At 45.9% G+C, this 23,648-nt stretch overlaps 1 protein-coding gene across 3 annotated transcripts in view; it reads left to right on the top strand.

Moving 5' to 3' along the window:
- MTIF2 (mitochondrial translational initiation factor 2) overlaps positions 1 to 23,648 on the top strand; it is a 113,350-nt gene that overhangs the window by 88,201 nt on the left and 1,501 nt on the right. For all 3 annotated transcript variants that reach the window (XM_068123760.2, XM_078781241.1, XM_068123771.2), the window contains 3 exons: positions 2,131 to 2,458; positions 18,091 to 18,231; positions 18,351 to 18,515. In XM_068123760.2, coding sequence (XP_067979861.2) covers positions 2,131 to 2,458; positions 18,091 to 18,231; positions 18,351 to 18,515 — 634 coding nt within the window. The remainder of the gene's footprint in view (positions 1 to 2,130; positions 2,459 to 18,090; positions 18,232 to 18,350; positions 18,516 to 23,648) is intronic.

Genomic DNA, 23,648 nt, shown 5'->3' with positions numbered 1-23,648 from the left:
TGTTGTGGTTGTGTGCTTCCCCTTCTCTCCCCATCTTGTCTTCCGCTCCCTCTTTTTGTATATTTTGTTTGTCTGGTTGATTTGTTTGTGAAATAAATGTTAGCTCTTTCACGAGCCTCGATTCAGTATACAAAAAAAAAAAAAAAAAAAAAAAAACCCTTTAACCTTTAATGACTTGAATGTGCCAATCTCAAAACCGTAGCAATATGTTGCTCGGCTTGGCTCCGCCCCTCCGGAAAGCGCGCAGTGTGTCGCGCTGTTGACGTTCGTGAGATTATGCTGAGGGCGCGCGGTGCGGCTTGAGGAGAATTCCAGAATAAACAAGAGATATCCATTTTAAAAATATTTTCGTTTAATTAACGATATCTGCCAAACCACGTGCCCGATCGCAAATTCCAACATGACATTTTAGTAGATTGACATGCTGAACAGATCTGTGAAGTTTACCCTCGATTGGATCAAAAATGAGGGAGGGGCTCGGTTTTAAAGGTTCATGCTTAAAAACGTCATAACTCTGAAACCATGTGACGTATGACGTCATGCCCGTTGACTTTTTTGTTCGTCATGGGTATGCGATTCTGCCTGCAATGTTTTACCTCGATCTGTTCAGCCGTTGCAGAGAAAAAGGGGTTTTCGTGTTTGCATGAAAAACAATATGGCGGCCGAACCACGGGACCTGTGACGTCATAATTACCATTACAATATTCTACTGACCGAGTCCCTCATATGGTGAAAAATTGATCTCAATCTGTCCAATTACTGCAGAGAAAATCTTTTTTAAAGGAAATTAAAACTTAAAATGGCACTGAGTTGAGGATCATCAGAATTCCCAAAGTTCAAAGTGCCATAACTTTGTCAAAAATGATCGAAACGTCGTGAAGTTCGAACTTGACCTGTAGCTTATCATAAGGAAACCATGTGCCAAGTTTGAAATCATTAGCATTAAGCGTTTAGGAAAAAAAGTCCGGAAAACTGTTCTTTGCGTGACGGACTGACGACGGACTGACTGACGGACTGACTGACGGACTGACTGACGGACTGACTGACGGACTGACTGACGGACTGACTGACGGACTGACTGACTGACGGACGGACTGACTGACAGACTGACAGACTGACTGACTGACTGACGTACGGACTGACAGACTGACAGACTGACAGACTGACAGACGGAGGGACGGCGTGCAAACCTATAGTCCCCTCCGGTGTACACCGGTAGGGGACTAACAAGATATTTTCTTCTCTGCTCCTTTCCGCACTCTTTACATGTTCTTGACTTGCTTTTTTTATTCCCCCTCCCCCATGCCTTTTGTGAACATTTAAAGTATCGTTTGTATTGTACTTTATATATTGGGCATATCTGCTGTATTAACCCTTGTTTGTCCATCCAACTGTTTACCTCTTGTCTACGTTTTTTCTCTGCTCCATGTTAGTGTGTTGCCCTTTGACCTCTCAACTTCCATCTTACGGCTCTTCCATAAGCCTCTTGTGCTCTGTATTAAAAAAGAGATTCAATACAAATGTGTGCATACCTATAATTATTTTTAAAATGCACGATGCAACTTGCAGCTTAGTTGCCTATTGAGAAAGAGACAGAACCAACCACTGTCAAATGCAGTGTAAGCTATATACTGCTACCCACAATGTCAGTCAGCCTGAAGGTTGGAGAAGCGAGAAGCCCATGTGGCAATCCCAACACCTTTCCCTCTGACTTTCCCCACAAAAGGAATAAATCCAGAGCCACATTTCTGGCTCACTGTCCTCTATCAGCACAGAGTGGATTTAACACTCACCGCAACCCCTCCAACCCCCACTTCCCCCCAAAAAGTTTTACTTTCATTTTATCTTTTCTTGACGCCATAACATTCTTCCATAGCTCTATAACCGTTAGCAGGTGATATTTTGGTGTGTGTGTGTGTGTGTGTGTGTGTGTGTGTGTGTGTGTGTGTGTGTGTGTGTGTGTGTGTGTGTGTGTGTGTGTGTGTGTGTGTGTGCGTGCGTGTGTATGTGTGCGTGTACGTACATGTGTATATGTATGTGAACGTGTGCATGTACACATATAGATAGATGTACATGCTGTTATGACTGCATATCTAGCTATAAAGGATTTTCTGGTGGTGACTTGTGCAGGTTCGTGCTCGCCAGGCCCTGGAGTGGCGCAAATATGTGGATCAGGAAGCCCAAGCAATTGAGGATGCCGAAAAAATTGAGCAGCGACGGGAAGACCACCAGCAGGAACGGCAGCTTAGGCTGCAGCCCTTGGCGCATTTGCACTGGAGGCAGCGGAGTTCCATCCTTTACAAGTCACGAAAGGAAGAAATGGCAACAAAGAAGGCCACAGTGGTTGACAATAGTGAGAAAGAGATATTAGTGGATGACAACCAAACAATGGTCAAGAAGAAGAGGGCCACAAAGGAGGGAGAAATGGTAGAACGAAAAGTTTCTGTTATCCTCAAAGGTATGATCTTTCCTATTGAGTCTACTTTTCTGTGTACTCTGGATGAAAGTTTTAATGAAACTATCAGTAGGTATTTGAATTTTGACTAATCGAAAGTTGGCAGCTATTTTGACAGCTATTTTGAGGTCTGTAATGAAGTATTACTCTGTGCATGTGAAGCAAAAAAGCGGATTATGCAATTGGTTAATGTTGATATGTCTGTGTTCTGCAAACGTCAGATTATGATCGAGAATAACTTTATTTCAATTGAATGTTATATTTTAAACACGAATCGGAATATGGATCAGAAAACAAACCTGGAGTTTCACAGTACTTTGACTGAATTTGGCCCGATCGCACATGCGCAGAAAGGACTGAAATAATTTTTACTCTGCCTTTCTAGCAACCAAACAAAATTGAAAATCATTCCATGTAGGAAGCTTACTGTTTTTATGGACGTCATAAAGGACACAAACAGGCACAAATAATTAATGTAACGTGTTAACCAAGGTGGTGTAAAAGATGCTGCATCAACGGCGGTAAGCTTATGAATGATTTTTTTGTCCAGCCTTTAAAATATTTATTTATTACCTCCGCCACCAAAGGAGGTTATGTTTTCACCCCTGTCTGTCTGTTTGTCCGTTTGTTTGTGAACAAGATATCTCAAAAAGTTGTGGACGGATTCGGACGAAATATGGCAGAGAGGTAGCGTATGTGACAAGGACGAAATGATTAGATTTTGGTGAAGATCCGGATTCGGATCCGGCAACTAGAATTTCTTAAGTGATTCTTCACCATTGGGATATAGGGCCAAAAACTATACATAGCAGGATATCTCAAAAAGTTGTGGACGGATTTGGATGAGACTTGATGGAGAGGTTGTGTGTGTGACAAGGAAGAATATATTCCGTCTTGGTGAAGATCTGAATATGGATTCGGATATGAGAATTTTTTTTTTAAAGTGATTCTTCACCATTGAGTGATAGGGCCAAAACCAACATATAGCAGGCTATCTCAAAAAGTTATGGACGGACTTGGACGAAACTTGGTGGACAGGTTGTGTGTGTGACAAGGAAGAATCGATTCAATTTTGGTGAGGATCCGGATTCGGATCCGGCTAGTAGAATATTTTAAGTGATTCTTCGACATTGGGAGATAGGGCCAAAAACGTTATATAGCAGGATATCTCAAGAAGTGGTGGACGGATGATTTTGATTAAATGTCATTCTGTATTGTGATTTTCTGGTCTACTCTGGGATACAAAACGTAAACTGTTCACCTGGCAGGGGTATGCTCTCCACTGAGTGCCATTCTAGTTTCAATTGAATTACTGTATATACTTGCACACTGCAGAACACAAATCACTTTTTTGACACATTCAAAACCCTTCCGTTTAACAGACAAAAAATACACCATTTTACATCATCACAACCAAATAAATTTGCTGCTCGTAGACCCCGTCCGTGTTCTTTTTCTCAAGACCGCGCGGGGTAAGGTGTTCTATGAACTCTCTAGTTATGCCTCCGGCGACAAAGTCGCCGGAGGCATTATTGTTACGTTTATGGGGTTTATGGGATAGAATTGTATAGATTACCATGCTTCGAATGTCGTGTAAGCCACCTTGATGTACTAAGTCAGCTCCTGATGTCACGTAAGGTCGTATATTTTTCCCATGGTGAGGGGTGGGGCTATGTTAATTCGGTAGGGTTTAAGGGTAATTAATTCGTTGTATGTAAATGCCTCTGTGATTTTTTTTTTTCTTTGTTCCTTCTGACACACACTCACCAGCCATGCCCTCCGCACCTATATTAAAAACACCATATAAAAGTACCCGGAATCGGACATTGAACACCGCCGCTGATGCCGCCAGCGGAGTCATCGTCGGGGACAGTGGGAGGGACCATGGGGTCCTGCCTGAGTGGTGGTGATTGGTATGGGCGATGGAGCGATGAGATGGACTCTTTGATTGGAGCACGCGCAAACGTCATCGGATGACGTTCGAGACCAGGGAACAAAAAGACTGAGTCCCGGCATTTTCCCTCTCTTGCTCGGTGGATGTGGTCGCAAGTGGTCACAGTTCGTGCTCCCTCTCTTGCGCTGGGTCCTCGTTTTATGCGGTAGCAGTTTGGGCTCACTCTTGGCTGTGGCATTTGCGCGCTCACTCTGTTCCTGGCTGCCTGGAAGAGCGAACGCATCCTTTCCCGGATTCCTTGATGCTGGCTTCATGACGGCTGGGCTTGGTGCCATGTGCGCCTGAAAGGAACGTTGGGGCTCGGGGCAGCCGAGCGAGGAAGTGGGAGGAGCTCGGGCCTGCTCGCTTTGCGCTCGGCGGCTGGCGGTGAACGGACTTCCCGCCAAGGCGTGTGTTTTCCTGTGCACGGACTTGGGGACCCGTTCGAGGGCCGACAGAGGTTGAGGGTGGCTTAAAGCCGAGTACACACAAACACATTTATTTTTTATTTATTTCTCCCCTTGTGTTGTATACGAGTCCGTATGGGGGCGCTTCAACTTAGGAATATTTTACTGTGCATTCTTTCTTCCCTGGCATTATTTCATTAAACCTATTTGTTGTTGCATTTTCATTCCTTGCCCTGTCCCGTTTATCTGTCGGTGATTCGGAAAACCACCCATGCCGCATCTGCTGATGATGCCTTGTCACTCTCCGTTCCCTCGCGTGTAAAGAAGATCTAGTCTGACTGAACACCTCGTAGTTAAAGCCTGAGTGACCATGCATCCCCAGGGGTGTTAACCCCTGGGGACAGGACAACTGGTGTCAGGAGTGTGGGATTCGGAGTCGGCGGACACTCAGTATCAGAGAGTTGGCGAATCGACACCGCTGGGTGCAAATTGTGCTCAGCTTTCGGAATCAAAAATTTTAACGATTGTCTTTCTCTCACCGGGGAGGAGGTAAGGAGGTAATCGTAGTACTGAGGCTCAAATGTTATAGTCGATTGGTGTGTGCAGCGAAGCGCAACATCGCGCTCTTGAAAATTTAAATTTGATTTTTTTTTTTCCTGAGGTAAAATAATACTCGCGAGCGGGAACTACTTTCTCACCGCGGATGGCGGACGCGAGTGAGATGGCCGAGCGGATGGAGGATCCTGAAAAGCACGGAAGCGAGCCAGGGATAGAGGGGTATGACAATAGAGTTGAAACCTCCCCCGTCCCGAGCATTAGTCCACCCCCTCTTGTGAGGTAGCCGCGGACAATGGGAATAGACCCGATGGGTTTCCAGGCCATGATAAGAAATGTTATGGGTGAATTTAAGGGAGAAATGAAGGGATTAAAATTACAAATTAATAACCAAAGTGAACAAATAAGGGGAATGAATGAAAAAATGAATGCTCAGAATGAATGTGAGGAGAGATTGGAAAGTAATATGAAGGGAATGAGTGATCGGTTGGAGGGACAAATTATGGGAATGGAAAACAAGATTGATTGATTGAAGTGAGAATTGGAGGGACAAATTGATGGATTAAAGGGAGAAATGGAGGGAGTGAATGAACAAATGGGTGAACAAAGGAATGAAATAAGGGAAATGAATACCCAATTGGAAGGCAAAATTGGGCAAATAACACAACAACTGGGGCAACAAATTGATAAAATAGAGGGGAAAATGGATAGTCAAATTACGGACAGGCTGGGTGAATTTGAGGTCAAATTAAAGACTAAATTCGGGGAAATGGAAAAGTTCATGGGGGTAGAATTTGAACTAAAATGGGAGGAATTGACATTAAAAATAGAGGGGGGCACGACTCAGGCTGTACGAATTAGGGGAAAATTGGAAGAGAGAATAGGGGCCACTAATACCAGAATTGATAAAGTAAATACGGACCTGGAAGGTTATCGGGGCCGTGTGGATGCCAGAATGTGGCAACAGGTAGAGGAATGGGGACTCTTTAAACAACAAGGGGCTGAATTGGCGGAGGAGGTAAAGGGGTTGGAAGCCCACGTAACGGAGCAGGAGCAGGTGTTTATTGGCAAAGGCCTGTGGGGGCCGCAATTGAGTGATTTTATGCAGGAGCGGCTGGAGACCAGGGACCTTTTTTTATTTTTTTTTTATTTTTATTTTTTGTTTTGTATACTGAATCGAGGCTCGTGAAAGAGCTAACATTTACTTCACAAACAAATCAACCAGACAAACAAAATATATAAAAAGAGGGAGCGGAGGAAGACAATATGGGGAGAGAGGGGGAAGCACACAAACACAACATTTGAGAGCAGGGAGATGTGTGGAAGGGAGAGGGCTTGGGGGGAGGAGGCGTCGGAAGGGGGGGGGGGGGGAGGGAGAAGTATAAAACACAAGGACACCAAGGACTTCCAGGACAGAAGTTGGTATTTCAAAAAAGTGGAATTGGGGTGAAATTAGCGGGGGTAGAAAAGATCAAGGTTTTGGATGGGGGAAGATAAGAGATGGTGGTGAACAGCTGTTTTAAAGACCTGAAGGGTGGAGTGGGATTGAAGAGAGTGAGGGAGTTTGTTCCAGAGGCGGGAGAAAAGAGGAATGAAGGAGTGAAGGTGAGCAGAGTGTCTTGATTTTGGCAGTTTGACCATAAGAGGGTTGCAGGCAGATCTTGTGCGACCTGCAGGAATATTTGCGGGACAGAGCCCAGAGAGAGCTGGGGGGACAAGGCCAGAGAGGAGTCGGTAGAAGACGGAAAGACCACCAACCTGCCTGCGGTGAGTGAGTGAGAGGCCCTTGGAGTTAGCTTCATCGCGGGAGATTCCAATGATTCTGGATGCTTTGGTTTCAACAGCGTGAAGACGAGCTAGGTGTGAGGCAGGAGCACCAGCCCAGAGGGGAGAGCAGTATTCCATTGAGCTGCGGATGAAAGCCTTGTATGTGGTGAAGAGCTCAGGTGTGCCAAGGAAGGACTTCGCACGACGGAGGATGCCCAGTCGGCGACTGGCTTTGGAGGCCAGATTTGAAATGTGGTTTTCCCAGGAAAGATCATGGCAGATAGTGAGACCCAAAAGCTTGAGTGACAGAACTTCTTGGAGAGGATTATTCAGAAAGTGGATGGGAGGGTTGTCCAGTCGGTCTTTTCGGAGAGACATCGTAAGAGTGTGAGATTTGTCAGGATTGAAAGACATGTTCCACTTGTTTGCCCAGTCTGTGATTTTGTCCAGGTCTGCAGAGAGTGAGGAGGCTGCAGACTGCCGATCTGAGGGATGAAGAATGGAGCGACAGAGAGTAGAGTCATCAGCAAAGAGATACAGAGGATTTTCAAGAGAGTCAGATAGATCATTGATGCAGACCAGAAAAAGCACAGGGCCCAGAACACTGCCTTGTGGAACTCCAGCCTGAACAGGAAGAGGAGATGAGAGAAACCCATTCAGGGCCACACGTTGACTACGACTAGAGAGGAAGTCCGCCAGCCATGCGTGGAGATTTCCATGGATACCAAAAGAGGAGAGTTTGGTGAGCAGAGCGGGGTGCCAGACCGTATCGAAGGCACGTGATATGTCAAGGGAGACTGCTCTAATTTCCTGTTTGGCATTGAGGACCTCCATCCATTGTTGAGAAAGCAGTAGCAGCATGTCCAGAGTAGAGTGTCCAGGTCTGAAACCAAATTGATGATCAGAGATCAAGCCATTGGAGAAGAGGAAAGATTTCATATCTGAAGCAATGATGGATTCCATGACTTTGCTGATAATTGGGAGAAGGCTGATTGGTCTGTAGTTGCTGGGATCTGTTTTTGCACCTTTTTTGTGCAAAGCGGTGATGTTGGCAGATTTCCAAGCAGATGGAAGATGACCTTGAGCAAAAGAGAGGGTGAAGAGAACAGAGAGAGGGAGTGAAAGAGCGGAAGAACAGGATTTTAGGACCCGTGGGCTGATACCATCAAAGGAGAGGTTGCTCGGGTCCAACAGAGTCTACTGGAAGAGGTGAATCTGTCCGTTAAGCATCTCCAAGACGAGATTAAGGTGACCATGGGGACCCTCACCACGAGCTAGATTTGGGCACCAGAGGCTCCGAAATTGGATGCCCAGCTGGGGTGGGGGTGTTTTGGCCTTGGGCTGGATTGAGACAGAGAGGAGTCGGGTGATAGAGTCTGCAAAAGCAATTTCCCTTGTACATTTTGTTGGGTCAGGGAGTTTCGAGGCTTTCCTGACACAATTTGAATGTGTGTCACAGCTCAATGGTTGGGTAGAGCGGGAACGCATGGGGAATCTGGTGGCGACACTGCGGGGGCCAGCCGCAGACGTTTTAATTGTTGTCCCAGAGGGAATATTGACCAGTAGGGGCATCTGCAACACCTTGAACCACAGGTTTGGGACGGTGCAAGGTGTGACCTGGTCCGGGCGCAGCTGCTGCATCAAAACAAAAACCTAATGAAACATTGCAGGAGCTGGCCTTGGATATTTACCAATCTGTGAGGATATCATATGGGGACCTACCAGCAGAAGCCTGGGACAAGCTGGCGATAGAAAAATTTATGGCGGCTCTTCCTGACCCCGAGGTCCAGACTCTGGTAGAGTTGCAGGACCCAGCCACAGTGCACCGAGCAGCGGAGTGCGTGGCGAGACTGACCTTTTTGAGGAGGTCGACCTGCGCATCAGTGAGGACACCTGTGACGGTACGAAAGGTAGGGGTACGGGATCAGGAAGAGAAGCCGGAGGAATCGGCCATTGCCCGAATGTTAAGGGGTATCAGCCAGAGGGGGTCCGTTTATGGGGACTTGTTTTAGGTGTGGGAGAAGAGGGCACATACAGTGGCATTGCCAGCAACCACCTAGGCCGCAACCTCCTAACAGGCTTCACGTCCCAGAGAGGAGGAACCCCCCAAAGGACCACAGGCTCCGGGGAGAGGGTCACCGCCTTGGCCTGGGCCTGCCGCCATCAGGTGTTTGGGAAACTAGAACGAGCCGAGCATACGGGGCCATGCTCGGCTGGCAGGTGTGTGGAGAAGCGCCCTCCTTTGGTGAAAGTAGTGAATTGCGGAAAAATTGGCACGGGTAATCTAAGGGTTAGATGCAAAATTGAGGGAGGATTTTGTGAAGCTGTGGTGGACACTGGGGCCAGTGACACCATTATTAATCTGACTTTGTTAGATCAATGTGTTGGAGGCTGGGATAAAATTGATAGGTTGGTGGGACACAGCCTTCAACTGGCTACGGGGGTGACAGCGCCAATATTGGGACGCGGGTGGTGAGGATTGAGTTGGGTAGTCTGGAGGTCAACGTGGTGGCATGGGTGGTCGAGGTGTGCGATCAATGTCTTCTGGGATTGAGTTTCTTGGTTGAACACGACTGCCAACTAGACCTTGGGCGTGGTCATATGTGGTTGGGCACTGAGAGGCTGCAGTTGGTTGGACTGGGAGTTGACGAGGAGGTGCAGGGGGACGTGGCTGGAGGTGCCACGCACTGTGACCGTGCCTCCCAGGTCCGAGGCCGTGGCAATGGCTGAGTTAGCAGCAGGTGCTCAATACATTGGCCAGCTGGGGCTAGTAAAGCCGTGGTCCTCACGGGGGGGGCGAAGGATTGATGGTGGGTCACACCCTTGTGGACACTCGTGGGTCTATGTTGGCATTTCGGCTGCTCAATTTGTCCAATAGCTCTTGCATGGTAAGGGGCGGAGCCGTCGTAGCCAAGTGTAGTAGTGTAGTTGAGGTAACCAGAGGAGGCGGATCCACACGCTTGCCAGTACAGCCGTAAAAATGGGAAAATTCAGGGAAATTTGATTGGCCCGAGGGAGTGCGGGACATGATGACACACTCTGAAGAGGGCCTAACATCGGAGCAGGTAGAGACATTGCACAATTTGGCTGGTAAGAACGTGGATGTTTTCTCTCTCTCCCCCGAGGATGTTGGATGCACGAGCCTCGTCAGGCACAAAATTAGTAATGGTGAGGCTCGGCCTGTTCGCCAACCGCCACAGTGGTTCCTTTTCGCTGGCTAAGAAAGAGGAGGCAGAAGAGCAGGTGAGAAAGATGGAAAAAGCCAGATTTATCGAGCCCTCGGTGAGTCCTTGGGTGTCACCCATTGTGCTGGTGAAAAAGAAGGACGGGACCACTCGGTTCTGTGTGGATTATCGCCAGCTCAATCATGTGACACAAGGACTCTTATCCCCTGCCAAGTGTTGATGACACCCTCGATGCCGTTTCATGCTCAAAATGGTTTTCGACATTGGATTTAAAGAGTGGTTATTGGCAGGTGGAGATGGATAAAGAGGCGAGAGAGAGTAAACAGCGTTCAACACAGGAAAGGGTCTCTGGCAGTTTGTTGTCGTGCCTTTTGGATTGTGCAATGCCCCTGCCACGTTTGAGCGTCTGATGGAACGTGTCTTGATTGGCTTACCATTGCAGACTTGCCTTGTCTATTTGGATGACGCATTGGTCCACGCTCCCACATTTGAACATGCTGCCACAAATTTGGCGGAGGTATTTGAGAGGTTAAGGGGAGCCGGGTTGAAATTGAACCTGAGCAAGTGCGAAATTTTCAGGAGGGAGGTGACTTACCTGGGCCACGTGATTAATGAGAGCGGCGTAGCCACTGACCCTGGAAAGGTAAAATCTGTAAAAGAGTGGCCCGCCCCCAAAAATGTAAGAGAAGTCAGAGGATTTTTGGGCCTCTGCTCTTACTACAGGAGATTTGTGGCAAACTTCACAGAAATTGCAAGACCCTTGCACAAATTGATGGAGAAAGGAGCCAAATTTGCATGGTCAGAGAGCTGCATCGAGGCATTCACTCACTTAAATCAGCGTCTGGTGGTGGCCCCAGTTTTGGCATACCCGACGGATGATGGCAATTACATCCTGGACAGTGGACACAGATGCGAGCCAGGAAGGATTGGGAGCTGTGCTGTCACAAATACAACAGGGAGTCGAGAGGATTCTTGCGTATTACAGTCGGGCTCTTTCGAGACCCGAGCGAAATGACTGCGTTACCCGCAAATAACTATTGGCCCTACTGTCTGCAGTTGGACACTTTCACCCTTACCTGTATGGGAGGGAGTTTATCATCCAGGTAGATCATGCCTCTTTGCAATCGCTTCTTCGGTTCAAATAACAGGAGGGACAAATTGCAAGGTGGCTTGAGAAGCTGCAGCGGTTTAATTTCACTGTGCAACATCGGCCTGGCAAAGCACATGCCAATGCAGACGCTCTCTCTCGGCGACCCTGTTGGGATGCACAGTGTAAATTTTGTAACAGGCAAGAAGCCAAGGATTCAATTGGGCAGGATCAAATTGATGCATGCCTATATGCAGCGAGGGTGACCCGACAAACTTTGCCACAACCCCCACCTGGATTGGGCGATGTGAATTGGCGAGAGAGTCAAAGGGAGGATCCTGTTTTGGGCCCCCTTTTTCATTGGCTTGAGGAGGACAAAAGACCTTCTTGGGAGGAGATTGCTCCACACGGGGCCCAGGTAAAGGCCTAGTGGGCACAATGGCAGATGTTGGGTTTGAAGGATGGCCATTTGTAGAGGAAATGGGTTACACCAACGGGCGATGTAGCTTCCTGGTTGATTGTTGTACCGGACAAATTGAAGGACATGGTTATGGGGCACGTACATGGGACTAGGACAATGGTACATTTGGGTGTGGCCAAAACTTTGTCCAAATTGCGGCAGATGTCCTATTTGGTGAATTTGGGCAGGGACATTCAAAATTGGGTGAGATCCTGTGACCTCTGCCATGGTACGAAGGGACCCCCACGTGCGCGCAAGGCCCTGCTCCAAGTGTACAATGTGGGAGTGCCGCTCGAGCACGTGGCAGTAGATGTGGTTGGGCCCCTGCCAGCCACCCACAGAGGGAACCGGTACATTATGGTGGCAATGGACTACTTCACAAACTACCCATTGCCCAACCAGGAAGCCCGGCTGGTATTTCAGGTTCTAGTGGAAGGAGTCTTCTCCTGGTTTGGCGTACCAAGGGAGCTGCACACTGACCAGGGCCGGAACTTTGAATCCGAGCTCCTGCGGTCGTTGTGCGAGCTCCTCCAAATTAACAAGACCCGGACGACCCCTCTTAAGCCTCAATCGGATGGGATGGTGGAGCGATTCAACAGGACCCTTTTGACACAATTGACCCTCTTTACCTCTGAGCACCAGCAGGATTGGGTTGAGCATCTCCCCTTTGTGTTGATGGCATGCCGGACCACACAGCATGCAACCACTTGGTGCACCCCTGCCTTGTTGATGTTCGGTCGGGAAATGCGAGTCCCCACAGATTTGTTGATGGGACCATCACCAGAGGAACCGGGTGGAGCATCTGTGGAAAGTTATGCAGCTAATTTGAAAGAGAGCATGGAAAAGGCTCACGAGTCTGGGAGGAAGTAAATTTACCTGGCTTCCTCGCATATGAAATTGCAGTACGACGCTCAGGCACACTCACCTCATTTCCTTCCCAGAGACCTTATTTGGCTCTACTAGCCCCGGAGGAGGAAGGGTGTGTGGCCAAAACTCAACTCGCCCTGGAAGGGCCCTGGGGTAGTGCAGGTGACTGATGTGGTTTTCAAAATTCAGATGGGCCCGCATGCCCTTCCACATATAGTCCACGGGGATAGATTGAGCCCCTACCTGGGTTGGGAGGCTACGGGGTGGATTGGAAGGGTGCGGGGGAAACTAGGTGTGGTGGATGACACTCGTGGACCCGACCAACCTCGTACCTGTACTAAAGGTAAGGTGCCTTGATGTTTATTGTCCCAGGGATTCTGTACATGCTTATAAACTTGCTTATAAGCTTATTCGGTACTTTTGGGACATGAGTAATTTGGAATGGGGGCGGGTGAGAGTGATGACATGGTCGGTGAGGGGATTGGATTGTTTTCCACAAAGTGTCTTGTGGGTGGCATTTGTTTATGTGTCGAGGTTTTGTGTTTTTGTGTGGTCGTGAGAATGGAGATTGAGTTCTGGTTGAAGAATGAGTGTGAATAAGGGAAATTCACATGTAAGCAGGCCATAGCAGTATTTTTTTTAATGAAATATGTTTTGAGAATTGAATGGCAGGAGGAAATGTTATTGTGGATTTTGTCGGTGGGGAAGGTGTGTGTGTTTGCTGGTACGGATCAAGCTCTGGAGGAGCGGTGACTGCGGCCCACCTGAGGTAATTTGCCCCTGGCAACCAGTTGTGTCTGGAAATTGGGAGTCCGTCGGCAGGGGGTCTGGTTGGGCGCCTTGAGGTATGGAGACCCCTGGCGAGCCTGAGGCAAAGGAGCCTGGTGTGGAGACGTTCCCGGCGGGACGACAGCTAAGGAGCTGTTTGGTTGTCACAGGACCGAGAATTGAAGGGGAGGGGAGGGGGGGGAGGGGTGAAGAAGTCGCAAGTCGGGCACTTGCTTTTGGGACTGCGGGCACCATAGCCTGAAGCGTCCCCACCATCTGGCTTGTACGGTACCACCCCATTGCCTAGTTGAGGATCGCACATGTGTGTAACGCCATCTATGCCATGATCTAAGCAAGGGGGTGAAATAAGAGTATTGATTATTGCAATGTGTATGAATTATTATGGGATTTGTGTGAATGAACAGGGGAAAAATCCACTGAGCCATGCCACTCACCTGTAACACCAGGACACGGCCCGTGAAAATTTGGGTACATTGGGATGGCTCTGAAGGTAACGTTCGGTATTGTGGCAACTCCCGTAGCAAGCGCTTAGTCTCATCTGCAATATATTGAGCGTCGGCACGGGTATACCGCCGTGACTTTACAGTTTGAGGTCTGCAAATACTCCCGTAGCAAGCGCTTAGTCTCATCTGCAATATATTGAGCGTCGGCACGGGTATACCACCATGACTTTACAGTTTGAGGTTTGCAATCAGGATTTGCATGGTCTTTAGAGGGATTCTGAGTTGTACAAATGTTCTTGAATTTTATTAAAGTTTTGTGGTTGAGGTAGAGTTTTTGTGTGTTGCTGACATTTTTCTATCCACCCTAGGAGTTAGGAGCGAGGATTTCAAGATTTGTAAATATGTGAATTGTTGCTTAAGGGGTTTAGAACGGTAAGGAGACCGTTAAACCAGGTAAGTTAGCAATGGCTCGCTTCCCACAGCCCCTCCTAATTTATTTAATGGGCTAATTAAGTGTGAATCGGTAAGAGTTAAGGCTGGAACGGTGACGCCTGCAGTGAACCTTGCAGGAGCTACGGTTCCGGGGGTTGGGGGGAAGGGGTTGGGCATTGTGTTACATTTATGGGGGGTAGGCAATGGAATACCTCATTACCTCAGTCCAGATAGAATTGTATAGATTACCATGCTCCGAATGTTGTGTAAGCCACCTTGATGTACTTAAGTCAGCTCCGGATGTCACGTAAGGTTGTATATTTGTCCCCATGACGGGGGGGGGGGGGGGGGGGCGGGCTATGTTAATTTGGTAGGGTTTAAGGGTAATTAATTCCTTGTATGTAAATACCTTTCTGATTTTTCCTTTGTTCCTTATGACACACACAGACCAGGTATGCACTCCACACCTATACTAAAAACACCATATATAAGTACCCTGAATCAGACATTGAACACCGCCGCTAATGCCACCAGCCGTGTCATCGTCGGGGACAGCAGGAGGGGCCATGGGGCCCCATCCCGATGGGTGGTGATTGGTACGGGCGATGGAGCGATGAGATGGACTCTGTGATTGGAGCACGCGCGGACGTCATCGGATGATGTTTGAGACCGGGGAACAAAAAGACTGAGTCCCGGTATTTTCCCTCCCTTGATTTGTGGATGTGGTCGCAAGCGGTCACAGTTCGTGGTCCCTCTCTTGCGCTGGGTCCTCGTTGTGTGCGGTAGCAGTTCGGGCTCGCTCTCGGCTGTGGCATTTGCATGCTCGCTCTGTTCCTGGCTGCCCCGAAGAGCGGACCCATCCTTTCCCGGATTCCTTGGTGCTGGCTTCGTAACTGCTGTGCTTGGTGCCGTGTGCACCTTAAAGGAACGTCGTGGCTTGGGGCAGCTGAGCTAGGAGGACGTGTGAGGAGCTCGGGCCTGCTCGCTCCATACTCGGCGGCTGGCGGTGAACGGAGTTCACGCCAAGGCGTGTGTTTTTCCCCTCGCACGGACTCGGGGACCCGTTCGAGGGCCGACAGAGGTTGAGTACCGCTGAAAGCTGAGTACACACAAACACATTTATTTTTCATTTATTTCTCCCCTTGTGTTGCATACGAGTCCATATGGGGGCGCCTCAACATACGAATATTTTACCATACATTCTTTGTTCCCTGGCATTATTTCATTAAAACTATTTATTGTTGCATTTTAATTCCTCGCCCTGTCCCGTTTATCTGTCGGTGATTCGGAAAATCACCCATGCCGCGTCCGCCCGTGCAGGTAAGCCTCGTCACTCTCTGTTCCCTCACGTGTAAAGAAGATCCACCATAGTCTGACTGAACGCCTCTGAGTTAAAGCTCGAGTGGCCATTCGTCCCGAGGGGCATTAACCCCCGGAACAGGACATGATGTTTTCGGGTTGTCCATCCGGCTCTCTGTCCATGCGGTTGGCCGTCTGCGATAACTTGAGAATGGCTGAAGGGATCTAAGTCAAACTTGGTAGAGATATGCATACTGCATAGTGATGTAAAGATGAACACATTCTATTTTGGGGTCACAAAGTCAAAGGTCAGAGGTCATGTTAGGTAAATATCCTGTTACTTATTGTAACATCCTGCCTTATTGTAACATCCTAACCCTGCCTCCTTATTAACATCCTAACTTATTGTAATAACCTGTAAACCATTGATGGGATTTTGACCAAACTTGGTATAAGTCATATATTATGACGCAAAGATGAACTGATTAGATTTCGGCATTAAGAGGATAAAGGTCAGAGTCTGTAATAGGCTTTTGGTACCGCGATAACTTAAGTACAGGTGAAGGGAACAAAGTCAAACCTGGTACAAGTATGTATAATGATGCAAAGATGAACCGAGTAGATTAATTGGGTCAAGAGGTCAGACGTTAAAATTCTGTTACCGAGCAAACTTGCGAACCAGTGATGGGATTTTGACCAAACTTGGTATAAGTATCTTACTATAATTCACCAAATGCCTGTCTGTCTGTCTGTCCGTTCGAAGGTACCGTAAAAACTGCTGAACCGATCACAAAGATATTTTGGGTGGGTAATCCTGGGATCTCCAGGAGTAAAATAGGCTATTTAGTTTTCCCAATTTCAGCTTTAGTCTCCAGCATTCTCAGGTTTGGACTCCCGCATAACATATGCGTTGTTTGCATGACGTTCATTGTTCTCATTGTGACGATGTTGTTTTCCCGGGTGCTGCACAAACGGCTGCACCGATCGCTGCACGGCTGCACCTATCAAACTCGGTGACCTTGGACAAAGACCTTTTATTGTTCCTTTAAACCTTTTATTAAATTTAAATTTAAATTTAAAAATTTAAATATTCCTTTAAACCTTTTATTAATCTTACCATAATTCACCAAATGTCCGTCTGTCTGTCCGTTCGAAGGTACCATAAAAAGTGCTGAACCGATCGCAAAGATATTTTGGGTGGGTAATCCTGGGATCTCCAGGAGTAAAATAGGCTATTTAGTTTTCCCAATTTCAGCTTTGGTCTCCAGCATTCTCAGGTTTGGACTCCCGCATAACATTCGCGTTCGCATGACATTCATTGTTCTCATTGTGACGACGCACAAACGGCTGCACCCGGGAAAGCAACATGTCTCCATCGATCGCTAACAGATCACTGTCTCCATCGATCTTGCAAAGGCCGTAACAGCTATCGGCTCACAATCCTTTTAACTGTTGATTTGGCACAATTACAGGTATCGGGAATTTGGTACACGTATCGGGAGTACATACGACATAGCGATTGTGAACACGATTATCGATCACGATTCACGATCACGATCATCACGATCATAGTGTATCGATCACGATTTGAAACACGATGGAATAATATTTACCGATATGAACAGTGATGTGGCTTTTATTGAAATTCTAAAGATACTGTTTAGATTTTGATGATTTGCGTGTGATATGATTCAACCGATGTTATATGAATCGTTTAAAATAAAAATAACCTTCAATTTCTGATATTTTGCCATCGCCATATGCAGATTCGCCACGGTCCCACGATCGATGTTTCCATATGTGAACGTACCCGTTTGTTTGCGAACGGGTACGTTTTTCATGGAAGTCCTTCACGAACTTGCTGTCCATGTCTGACGTGCGACAGGAATGTAGAATTTATTGGTTTCATGCTTTAGCATTCGCCGTTTCTGCATTGTCTGTTTGCTTCTGGCCTCCCACCCGTGCGTAGCACGGGTATCTCTCGAGTATATTATGATGCAATGATGCACTGATTCGATTTTCGTGTCAAAGGTCATGTCAGATAAAAAAATATGATGCTCACGAACAGGTGAGGGGATTTAAATCAAACTTGGTACACAAGTATGTGTAATGATGTAATAATGTGGACGGAGGCATATCGGTCGACGTTGTGATGTCGAAGAGTGCAGTTTTATTTTTCTTTCTCATCTTATTCTTGCTTTCCCCTTTTGTTTTGCCTTTCTCTCCCATGGTCCACTCATTGCTTCTTTTTCATGCTTACATGGTTAAAACTGACAGTCACATTTTCATTCGATATTTTTGTTATAACTTTGATCCATAGTTGGAAAAGGCAGCTGTTAAAGGCCTTCAATAAATTGTTTATAAAACGAAACTCATGTGATCTTATGACATTAGACTTTGGCCGCATGCAGGTGACGTTGATGGTTCTGTTGAGACCATGCTTGGGCTGATTGACTCGTACAAGGCCAATGATGAAGTTAAACTGGACTTGCTGCACTTTGGCATTGGGGATGTTACGGAAAAGGACATTGAAATGGCAGAAATTTTTTCAGGTAAGACTATCATGTGGCTGCACTCGTATTATGAAGTTAATCAAGATGAGGTAGGAGAGGCTTTGAGTCATTGGTGTGCTGTGTCAACCTCCTGTAACATTCTTCACATCCTCCCACAGGCATTGTGTATGGATTTGGGGTTGGGGCGAGAAATACAGTGCTTCAGCTGGCAGTGGATAAGGGCATTCCTGTGAAGCTCCACACAATTATCTACAGACTTGTTGCTGATCTGCAGGATCAAATCAGCAATCGGCTGCCCCCTACGGTTGAGGAAACTGTAATTGGTGCGCAGTCATACTCTCCTTTGTTTTTTCTCTCTTTTTTGGAATATCTGACAGGTTGTTTATTCCTTTTGTAGTAAAATCCACCCTCTCTCACTCTCAAGCTACATGCTTCCTTTGAACAATCTGATAATGTTCTCTCTCGCTTTGAAGACAGGTCATGCCCAAAATGTCGCTTCATCTTTTTTTCTCATGGTGGTTAGCATTCATCGTCAACATTTAGTTGAGCATATTTGATGAAGGTTGTCTGTCTCTGGTGTTCCTTCCCGAAGGCATTGTAATGAGTGTTGAAAAATCAGTCTCATGGAAAGGATTGCACTGTGTGGTTTGCCTTAGCCTTCCCGGTCGTATTTAGGGCAGGAATTTGGAATGTGTTCAGGGTGTCGGCGATACCTCACTTACTCGATACTAAAGACATTGGGTGATCTTTAATGTGCATCAACTAATGCTTTAACGTGCTTGAAGGTGGTTGCTCAGCTTAACGTCTGTCTAATGGACGGCGCATTTTGTGATGCAATGTCATGCTTGTGAAACACTGATCATCACACTGAAACATCGGAATCTGACCGTTTATAGTTGGGCCCTGAATCTAATCTCGACTCGACAGTCAAAGGTAAGTGCACTATCTATGCACCATCCTACCGGACTCCTTCGTCCTTCATTTCATGTTATCAATTTTATTTTCCTCGTTTTTCACCTCCTTTTCCATTGTCTGTATATCATAAGGGATGGGATTGCAGGTGTGTGGATGAGGCATAAAATTAACATTGTTGGAGGCTTAAGTATTAAAGATGTTGCCTCAATGTTTTGTAATTATAATGATACAGAATTTAGCAAATTCAAAAAGCAGCGAAATAAGTATTTGATGTAACACTGAAATATAATGTGAAATGAAGGCAGTTCAGGAGTTTGGGTTGTGGGGAGAACGTGATGGGAAAGGGGTAAACGTTAGTTCCGCCATAATTTAACCATGAAAAGCCACCAGGTTTTATTCATGCATTGTTTGACAAAATGGTATTTAAGTTTGTTCTGTTTTACATATTTCATGTTTTATATGTTATTTAAAAAAAGAAAATTACCTCCTAGTTTTGCCATAAATATATATTTTGTGTCAAATTTCAACAGGACTTTTGTGTGTACTCATAACAAAGCTTTTATTCATATATAATCACAAAAATAATACTTTCATTACTTTTCAAAGTATTCTCCTGTTTGGTCACACATTTGTCCCATCAGCATGGAACTTTTCATATATCTTCATTGCAGAATGATGAACTCATTAGGGTGTGTTATAACTACATAACAATATGGTGATGCAGGGATGGAAATACAGTTGGGAGAGGAGGTTATGCTTTCACCTCTGTCTGTGAGCAGGATATCTCAAAGTGTTGTGGACAGAGGATTTGGATGAACCTCTCCCTTCCCTCCCCCGCATATTTGAAGTGACCTAGTTTGTTGATGATTTATGTGAAGTTTCAGATTGTTCGGCTCAGTGGTTCTGAAGATCCTTCAATTCTTTTTTGTTGAAAGAGATCGTAAAACCATGATTGCCACCGTGCATATGGAGCAATCGTCTTCATAGGAGCATAGGGCACTAGATCTCATGGCTGGTAGCAACCCTGTGAAATTTTAGGTTTTTTGTGTAGTGGTCTACATCACTCCTGTCTACAAGAAGGGTTAAAAACAGATCCTATCAACTACAGACCATTGAGCATACTTCCAACTGCAAGCAAAGTTATGGAATCCATCATCACTACTAATGTCAAGTATTTTCCGTTTTCAAACGGCCTGATCCCTGACCTAATTTTGAATTCCAATTTGGTCACTTATCTTTGGACATGCTTCTGCTCCTTTCTCAGCAATGGTTGGAGGTCCTACATCTCAATCAAGAGATCACGATCACCTCCTTGGACATATCTGGGGCGTTAAATCCAGTCTGGCATCCTGCATTGCTTACCAAACTCTCGGCCTTTAGCATTCAAGACCGGGGGCCACAGCAGGAGCACTGTTGTCATGATCTCTTTAAGATGATTCATCTGGGAATCTTGTTAAGCACCAGTCACCACAATTGTTGTCACCAATATATTTCACCACCATCATGATTAATGACCTATCAAGAGACTAATCCAGATGTCAGTGTCACCACCGAGAACCCACTGGGCCCTTGTTAGGGTCGGCACTGAACATCATTTCTGCCAATATTGAAAGGTTATTTGGGGTGAAACAAGATATTCTTACCAATATCTGCAAAGAGTATGGGTGTCACATACTGTGTCTGCAAGAAACCTATAAGAGCATCGCCAACTTCTATCCTCGCAATCCTGGGATGAAGCTTGTCATCGAACGATCACAAGAGCAGTATGGAAGTGTCATCTTTACATCAACTAACAACAATACCAAAATCCTGACCATATATCTTGGATACATATCCACCTGCTAACAGGAAATTGACTATCACCTTGGACTGGGCACCATTTACCGAATGCTGCAACCCGGTTTACCTGGGAGTGTCACTGGACCGCACCTTGCATCTTTGCAAGGCAAGGGCGTCTTGTAAGGTGCATGTGGAGAAGAAAAAGGCTGAAGCGAACACTCCCAAAAATATTCTCTGAAAGCTTTTTAACTGGACAAGGAGTGCCCATCCCTCCACCTTTTGAGCTACAGTACTGACAATCCTGTACTGTCTGCAGACTGGACCACCCCCACCCGCTGCTTCCCCTCACGCCCCCCGACCAAATGCAAATTATACAGCTGTCGAAGGATCGTCACACTAACCCACCGGTCTATTTCCATGGTCATACACTGGAAGAGGTTCATTCTCTTGATGTTCTAAATCTCGCCATTAGCCATGACCTCTTCTGTGCTGACCACATCGCAAAACTGGCCTCCAAAGCCTGCCACAGAGTGGGCATCCTCCATCGATCTAAGGAGTTCCTTAGAAAATCAGAGCTACTCAGTATACAAGGCTTTTGTTCATAGTTCAATGGGGTACTGCTCTCCTCTATGGACTGACGGTCCTGCATCGCATCTGTCTCTCCTGGATTATGTAGGATCTAAACCTCTCAAAATTATTGCAATCTCCCATGATGAGGTTGAATCACAAGGTCTGTCGCTTTCACATTGCAGGCAGGTCGGTGGTTTCTGTTTTTTTTCGCTGCCTCTTCTCCAATATTGCTCCTTCTGCTCTCTCAGTCGTCTGACCCTTCCCATAAACTCCAGGATGCACATGTTCTATCAGTAACCCTCTTCTGGTTGAGATTCCAAAATCCAGGCTGACTGGGCACCTCAACTCCTTTGTTCCTCGCTTCTGTCTAAAGAGCTGCCTTCCAGAGGTTGTTCTTTTCCACTCTTCTTTCTAGGGCTCCAAGGAGACAGTGCACCGCCACATTATGTAATCCCCATTCCTGGCCCATGAACATTTTATCCCCATTAACACTTCCTAACCCCACCCGCTGCCCTGCTACCTCACTGCCAATTTAATCTTTCTCTTCCATGAACAAACTTGCAGAACCGTGGAAATGCCCCTCTTCTAGAGAAAGAAAGTGGTCTCCAAGAAAACACCCGTCACAAAATATCACAGAATAATAATAAAACTCCTAGCAAAAGCAATAATGTTCCAGCCATCCTTTTTTACTCTGACAAAGGGTTAATGCCAGATATGTCAGCTTCTCCTTTCTTCCCATGGTGGTTAGCATACTTTGATGAACCTGATGTTTATTTCATCCATTGTTCTTCCTGTCCGCCGACAGATTGACACTGGCCTTCACATTTAAAACTAATTTTCCATTCTACAATCTTCCAGCCATACTTGAGTTTCAGGACTCGCTTGCATTTCATTTCTTGAGTCGATTGCATTTTGTCACAGGTTTTTGAGTCAGTTGTGTATCACCTTGATTGCGATTTTCTTGAAGTAATTGTTTCATTTCAAATTAGTTGTTCATATTTTACTTTCAAGTTGATTGCATTTTGACCTGATCTCATGGGTTTGTTTCCAGTTTTACAATTCCACCATTCATTCAACATTTTTTTTTTTTTTTTTTTTGTATACAAGATCGAGGCTCGTGAAAGAGCAAACATTAATCACACAAAAAGACAAACCGACACACAAAACACAAAAAACAAGGGGAGCGGCAGACAAGATGGGGAGAGAGGGGGGAGGACACAAAAGAGAGGGGGAAGAAGGGGAAGGACACAAATTTAATCGTTGAATGCATTTCCTCATTCCTTTGATGAATTATTTAATCTGTGAAAGTCTAAATGCATGACAACGGCACTTGGTGTAATAATTGGATTGACCTATTAGTCTTCTTCTCTGAACCCCTTGCCTATGAATTGGTAAATCCAGGTATCCTCTATAGTCTATACCATGTGTTTGCCCATTGTTTACTAATGTCCTTATAATTCATGTTAAAGTACATTGATTTTTATGAATGTCTTTGTCTTGCATGTGATTTATATGCCAACCAGCTCCTCCGTGAGGCTATCAGTGTAGAAAGATAAAAATGGCTTTAATTGAAGAACTGCTCAGGATTCACTCAATTTCATATTGTGGCTTTCTTTGCTGGGGAGTGAGCGACGGGAAACTACGTATCCTAGGCAATTTTTTTCATCCTTGTGTCAGCACACAACTCCGACCATGGTTTTGCGATGTCTGTGGCTGTTATTATCAATCATTTACACTTCATTGAAGAGGAAAACTATCGTTTATTACAACAAACAGGCATTTTATTGTATCGTTTATTGCTTATTATTATTTATAATTATATCGTTTATCGTTAAAATCGTTTATCGTTTATCGTATCGTATCGTTTATCGTTTATTATTATATCGTTTATTTATTGTATCGTTTATTTAGGAAAACTATCGTTTATTGCAGTATGAAAACTCGTTATATCCTCAGAAGCTTGTTAAACAAATCCCTTTTAAACATTCTAAATGCCATTGCAGTCCTGGCTTGCTGTGCAGTTCTATTTTAACCTTTGAGAAACGATTATGTGTAATCTTGGGGATGAGGGGGTATTTTTGAGGCATTTTTGTTGTCAGGTAAGATTTTGCTCCAAGTCGAGAACTATTTTATCCATATGGAAGAGTGTGACAGATGGTTGAACATTTCAATCAGATTTCCCCATTTCAAAT

The sequence above is a fragment of the Myxine glutinosa genome, chromosome 1, assembly GCF_964187855.1.
Source record: "Myxine glutinosa chromosome 1, kmMyxGlut1.1, whole genome shotgun sequence".
NCBI lineage: Eukaryota > Metazoa > Chordata > Myxini > Myxiniformes > Myxinidae > Myxine > Myxine glutinosa.
The sequence above is the reverse complement of the archived record's forward strand: the minus strand, read 5'-3'. Positions and strand labels throughout refer to the sequence as shown.